General features: G+C 34.8%; 1 protein-coding gene across 1 annotated transcript; it reads left to right on the top strand.

Annotated features, from left to right (window-relative positions):
- The first annotated feature begins 2,519 nt into the window (after positions 1-2,519).
- On the top strand, positions 2,520-7,260 carry LOC112563040 (COX assembly mitochondrial protein homolog). Its single transcript, XM_025236736.1, has 4 exons — positions 2,520-2,639; positions 3,676-3,780; positions 4,545-4,635; positions 6,312-7,260. The coding sequence occupies exons 1-4, from the start codon at positions 2,573-2,575 to the stop codon at positions 6,427-6,429; spliced, it is 381 nt and encodes a 126-aa protein (XP_025092521.1). The 5' UTR covers positions 2,520-2,572; the 3' UTR covers positions 6,430-7,260.

The raw sequence follows: 7,260 nt of genomic DNA, 5'->3' as shown, positions 1-7,260 counted from the left end.
TATGATTCCGTGATTGTCTGCTGAAGGATTTATGTTACAGCATTTTCATGACAAAGATTTGCACAGATTTCCGTTAATTCAGATAATTTGATAAACTGCTCACTCATGTAATATAAATATTTCTTTATATCGTTTTTCCTTTACAAAAAGATTTTAATTTGTGACAGCCTAATAACATTCGAAGAGGAAATGCCAAATTTAGTGTTTCTTATCCACCAGTAGTTTTACCCCCAATTCTCCAAATCGCCATTATTATCGTCTCCGTCGTCACACAAATATAAACTTAAAATATTGTTAGGCTCATTCATTAGTTTCTATCAATCTCCTGTCCGTAAAGAAAAATACTTCAGAAGAGGCAAGAAGGGTCAAAGGTTGTTGACACCAATCCCTAAGAAATCTGCATGTGGGTGACCTAGTTGATAGATCAGGTCAAGCCGAAACCTAATCCATCATTTGCTTTAACCGAGAAGGGTCACAATAAGTAAATAACTGATTGACGAGAATCAGATCCGTTCTATCATTCAGAGACTCACTTTCCCGTGCGTCATTCATCCAGCGTTAACGAAACCAAGGGGAAAGAATGCTTTTATTTGGAGTTTTCTATGTGTCCATGCAAATACAAAAATCTTTTTTAAAAAAAGTGCATACGTTTACCTTCTAGAAGACAATAGCTCAGTAAAGTTTTAATGTACTAAATAAGTTCTTTTCTGTGTGAAAGTTATTTGTGTTTTCTCAAAAGTATGAAATGTATGAAATTGAACTGTTGTAATGGAAAGAAAGGGGAGGTAATTAACAAACCTACAATTTATCAATGACGGACATAAGTTATGTACCTTGATCTACTTCAGGACCAAAATTAATACACATTACCAAATATTTTTGTGGGTATTTTGTTTTGCTTTCCAAAACTTTTTGCTGAAAATAGTGCATTTTGAGCAAACAATTTAAAATATCCAGTAAAAATAATCTTCCGCTTTTTTTCATTTCAGATGTTACATGAATAGTCAAAACAGTGCCATTGCGTTTATAACATAACAAAACCGCTTAGAGTTAATCATTTTCTTGAAAAAATCCATAATTTCATAAAAATTTGACTCTCCAAAGGTTATATCTTATCCTCTAGACATTAATCCTATAGTCATACTGTAGCAAGTCGCTGAATCCCGCCCACCAAACAAACGTACGTTGACGACGAAAATAACGAAGAAAAAGAAGAACGAAAAGATGCCCATTAATCTTATCATGTTGAATGAAGTCTATTAGAACACTGGACGTCAGCGAGAAAGGCTATGCCATCCTTGACGAAGATGCTGATAGCAGCTGTAAACAGCACGAGTCATGTTATTTGTGGATTAGTTCTAGAGGTGTCCAATTCTAGGGTCGAAGAGATCAGATTTTTTTGTCGACCTTGACGTAAATCGTTTACGGTCAGTTTTCATTCATTATGACTTTATCTCCCATCTCGTCTTTTTCGGTGACATGTTTTTCCTCTTCTATTTCTTTTATTTCCTTCTGTTTCTTCTCCCCGACATTACCTTTTTTTTATTATTATTATTTTTCATTGTACAGTATTATTTTTCGTTCGTTCATTCCATCAAAGTGTGCGCGTGATCATCATTTAACTCTGAGAGAGAGAAAGTTAATTTTTATTAAGGATGTGGAAGAATATATTATACAGCATGTATTTGATGTGGTTTATATATTTAACCATGGACGTGTATAGGTGGATTAATTGCTGTCTGTCTGCCGAGACCAACGCTTAGCCTCATGCGAAGTTTTCCGGCCTGCCAGCAATCTATTAAAACATGTTCGTGCTATAACCATTGTTATGAATTAGAGAAAACATGTTAACAACAATTTTAAATTCTGCAATATAATAATTGAAATCCAAAAAACATTATAAAGTTATAAATAAGAGACGAACGTTTAATAGAAAATGTGCACGAAAGTCATAGTAAAATATAAGTCGATCTATGTGTGTAGTTTTTATCTTCAACAAAATTCTCTCTCACAAACACATATTACAAATTACTGTCTAGCATTGAGGCACTCAGAGAAACACAATCGCACAGACGAATGATCTTAGGTTGCATGGTTGATTTATTATTATTGTTACAATGTTACTACAATATACCCCTCCACCATGCGATTATTCCGCACTACGTTGGGAATAGTGAAGAAAACCGAATACCCGGAGAAAACCCTGACAGCCAGCCCTTCGAAACAAGTGTCATATGCAATAAGGGTCCTGATACGAGGTCTGAATCATTACCCCTTCTCCACAGTAATGACAAGCGGGCATCTTAGCCATCTTGGGTGAGCAGCTGTTTATTCTCCATGGGAAGGGAATTAACTCTTGTGATAGTCAACAGATGCATAATATAACATCGGTCTCTCTCAAGCCCTCGTCCCCTCCCCACCATTCTTTCCACTGAACATATAAGATATATCGATGAAAAAGTTTTTTTTTTCCAAATTTATAAGACTTTGTCAAACTTTTATCCATGCTTTTCAAGTCTGGAACCACCTTTACATATGTGCTTTTAAAGGGACGTAAGTCACGCAAGCAAAGATGGCTTCGCTTGCCAAGGAGAATGTCGTGCTGCCTGGGACTATGGGTGGTGGACCACATGGGCTTGGTAACTTCAATTGGAAAATTTGTCATAGATTTATGCATTGTTTGCGTAGTTTTACGGCGTTTGTTGGCTAACTGATTTAATATTACATACAAGGTTGGCGTCCAGTTAGAGTAAGATGCAGCTGATGTCGACGATGTTAGTATCCACATCAGATTCTGCGGGACATGCCTGGATGACTGCGTATTGATAGGCAAAAAAAAAAAAGAAAGGTTGAGAGATGAGTAATGAAAGAATGTCCATAGGAGTAAAGGGGAGTTATTTTTATTTTCTGTTGAAAAAAGTGATGCGAGCAGCTGACCATCCTCATGACTCATTACATTCCAAAAATATGTACAAATTCTGCAAAGTTGTGGCCACCAAGAATCACTAATAAAATCTAAACAAAACAGAAACAATTATCAACACAGTAACGATAATCTGAAGACGAATGCTATGAACGATTTTATTTTCACCATCTTGTTTTGTTTATGTGTTTGACCAAGGTCACTCAGAAGCAAAAATATATCAGCAACTTTAATAAGAAGTTACAAACTTATCAGAATTAGTAATGCAGTTATAATTCAAAACTATTGTTTAACTTTTGCAACATAATTTGAATCAAAATCTAGCAACAAGTACACTTGAAGTTACTATAAATGAAGATAGTCCTTGAATAATGCATCTTTAGATGTCAGTAAGCACTACTAATTATTTTTATTCTGATAGTATAAAAGCTTTATGAATTGGTAATATTTGTAGGCTTGATGTTACAGAATGAATCATATATACATATGAGGGAAGCCTGCATATTGTCAACATATAAATTCTTGAATATATTCTTTCATCTGTTTATTTGCATATCTTTAAAAATCGTTAAATCTTTTAAAAAAAATAATCAAGATTGATAAGCTATTGCACCCCACACATAGATCTCAGATATTGTACAGCTGGTTAATTCCGTTATTTTACCATAATTTTACATTTGAAATGCAAATGGGTGTTTCCATTATTTTAAACAAAATGTAAATCATGTATTTTGCTTTGTGCTCTTTATCAGGTGATCCTGATGACAAATCTTTGAGGCATGTCGAGACGGAAATATTGATTCCTCAAAAAATGAAAGAAAAGGCAAAAAAAGAAAGGTGTGCCAAAGAAGTCAAAGGTTAGTCCTAGTTTGTACACGTGCACAGGTACTAGTTAGATTTACTCTTGCTTCATCTATATGAAACAATAAGTAGGCTGAAGAGTCAAACAGCACAAACATTTAATGTAGACAGAAGAATATTTCATTTTATACTTAACAAAATTTTACAGGAAGATGATAACTTATGTGAAAGAACATGCTGAAAGTATTGATGATGCCCTACTTTTACACCATATTCTGTGCAGTAAAATAAATTAAATTTTTTTTTTTTGTTCTTATGTTCTCTTTTATTTTATTCCAAGCCAGATACAAACACCACAGAAAACCATGCATCACAATGCACTTGATTTTTTCAGTCGGTGTGGGTTTAAAGTATACGAAGAGCTTAAACAGCTAAAATGTTTTTTTTCTTCAATTAGTTTTTTTTAAACATTTTGGAATTTATGTTTATAACTTTGTGTTGTGTAGCTTTGAGAAATACTTTATTTAAAAAAACTTATAATATGTGAATTTGAAGTCATATCATTTCATGTAAGAACATCGATTTAAAGAATTTTTATGGGCCTCTTATTAAATGTTTGTTGAAGATACCTAGATCTCTAAAGAATCGGAAAACAGAACAAATTGTCTTTTGATGCTGTTTCTGTAGGAGTTAATTTTGTTAATGGGTTAATTTACAGTTATATTCCAGGCCAGTGTAAGAAATGGTGGTGGCATTTTACAACAGTCATTAAATGTATTTCACTTAAATTGACTATCACAGATAAAATCAAATGTTTCAGATTTTGGAGACTGTGCCAAGGACCAAGGAGTTCTTTTACCGTTCATGTGTCGAGCTGTTGCCAAGCATCTTGAGCAGTGCCTTACAGCATCGTAAGTTTAGGACCAAGATGAATTGATTCTGTGGCTAATTCAAACTTTTTTAATTAAAAAAAAGCCTCTATGCTTTCTTTCCATGAATTTAAGAACATTTTGAAGAAAATTATGTTATGTTATGCGTGCAGACTCTACATAGTCACTAAAAAGGAGCATGAACATATTTTTTAGCATTTTACTGTGCCTCATCAGACCCTTTTAATAAGATTGTTGCATTTGTGACTGCTTCAACTACTATTTGTTTGAATATTGCTTCCCTGTCATTGCATTCAGTGTGTTAGAACACTGAATGAGCTTGTATTTGCTGCTCAAAATGTTAAAACTATTTGTCCTTTTTTTTTGGCACTAATGGTAATGGTCGAGTAGTGTAATTAAGGTGTGGTGTTGATGATGAATGACGTTTAGATTTAATGGAAAGTACCAAATATTAATTTGATGAAAATTGACTGAAGTGGCATTTTCTTATTGTCAACGACAATCATTGCAAATAGTTTTAATGCATCTCCCTTGAAATTCAGAAGTGTTTTTTGGGGTAAGAATTATGTTGCTATCTGTTATTGTTTCCATTTACAACAGATATTTACTTAACAACTTGTTCTACACACAATTGCATACACACACATATATATTTTCAATATATGTGGGAGGGATTGTTGGGGTGGGGAAATATGTGTGCCTGTACACCTAACTAGGCCTGTGTGTTTGTACATGTGTGAGACAAAGAGGGTGAACAACAAGCACAAGTAGTACTATAACAAAACATATTTCTATTAGGTATCTTATCATCACCCCCTGTTGAACCACCACTTTGCCGTGGTCATAGAGCATGCATGTCTCGATGACCCTTACAACTATACCGACAGATGCATGAGTTGCTGGCAGGTTCACTGGTCCTCCAGGTTTCCGGGGGTTGGGTAATGGACTAAGAGTTCATTCCTGCACAAAAGATACAGTTATGGAAACTGAAACAAGAGACAGCTCATCAAATGGCTACAGTGGATAGGCAGACAAGGTAACTGGAATTATAACTGCTGGGGACCAAAGCTGAAAGGACGTTCCCAACCTGACAGCTGACCTGCTGTCATTACTATTGGTTGCTGTAAAAGAATCAGGCAGAAACTAGCCACAATGACCTCAGTCAAACCAAAAAATGTCTGAGGAAAATCTTCAAAATATTCTGGCCTAACACAATTACTAATGAAGAAATCCTTACAAGAGCCAGCTGCACAATATGACAACCATAATCCCCAAAAGAAGATGGAAATGACTAGGGCATGTGTGCAGAATGAAACTAGAGGCATCACTCAAAATAGTCCTTCATTGGACAGCTGTTGGCAAGAGGAAGTTTGGTCAGTCAAAAGAAACCAGCATGGCTAAACTTGCTGGATGCTTCTAGTGGATGCCTTATGTACCACCTTAAGTGCAAAGAAGATTAAGTAAATATCATCATTAGCATTTTTGTTTTCAGTCCTTTTTTTTTTTTGTTTTTTTGAGTGTTCTAATGCAGCTTGTAGTAGTTGAAACTTAGGTGAGGCATTTTATGAACTGTTAACTTGATAATCATTGTCACTACTAGTAATACAAAGATTCTGTCACAGTATTGTCAGATTTCATTGTCATCATTTGTCCCTGTTTTCATGCTGCTTCACTGAGAATCAACTCTTATATTGCAGTTACAAGGATCCAGCGTTTAAGGAGAAATGTAAAGAGGAGTACCTGGAAGAGCGTTCCGAGTACAGACGCACTGGAATCAAAAAGAAAATGAAGAAAAAGGATGCTGTAATTAGTTAAAACTTTGTATAAGTGTGTTTTATTTTAAAACTTATAATCCTATCAGTGATATTTCAGTGAATCTGCTGAGCAGATCAAGTTTTATAAGATTAAGAAAGTGTGGAAAGCTTTGAGAGATATGAACATCAGTTTAGTAGTTTTTTGGTGTTTTTTAAGTATTATTTTTTTTTCGGAAGGTATTTGGTCTTGCTTTGGGATACAAGTTCTGCAGTAAGAAATTTTTTACCAGGTAACCGTTCACGAAGATCATTATCCATGCAGACCAAGCTGTAGTGTTTGTTTTATGATGGGCTTGTGCACAAACTGGACACCTGTTGAGGTTGAAAGGGAACAGAGGCAGGTAGTGATATACCACGTTTCTTGTGGTATGTAAGTATGAGCTACACATGTGAGTGTTTTCTAATTCTAAATGCAAGAGATAATTTAGAACAGAGACCATAAAAATCTTGAAATAAGATACAAAATAAAAACATACAGTTCTTTCAATTTCAGTTAAAAAATAGCAGTGGGGAATAAATAATGATTTCCAAGCTTTATACTTTCACCTACGTTTACTGGGGGTCCTCACATGGATCAATAAAATCATCAACGACAGTGCCAGCTATTGTGACATATTTGACACAGGGGATTTCAAGGTCTAGGCAATAAATCTTTTATACATCTTGATAGTGTGAGTGCTGACCTGCTGATCAATGATCAAGCAGCAGCATGTTCCGAGGATTAGGAAGACTGAAAATAATACTATTGAACACATAGTAGTGTGTGTGTGTGACATCTATGAAATGAGATTGTAAATATGTAAATAAAGGTAAACTGATTCTCATCACACGA

This window comes from Pomacea canaliculata, linkage group LG4 (assembly GCF_003073045.1).
Source record: "Pomacea canaliculata isolate SZHN2017 linkage group LG4, ASM307304v1, whole genome shotgun sequence".
In the NCBI taxonomy this organism is placed as follows: Eukaryota; Metazoa; Mollusca; class Gastropoda; order Architaenioglossa; family Ampullariidae; genus Pomacea; species Pomacea canaliculata.
Note: the sequence above shows the minus strand (reverse complement) of the source record. Positions and strands in the feature narration are given on the sequence as shown.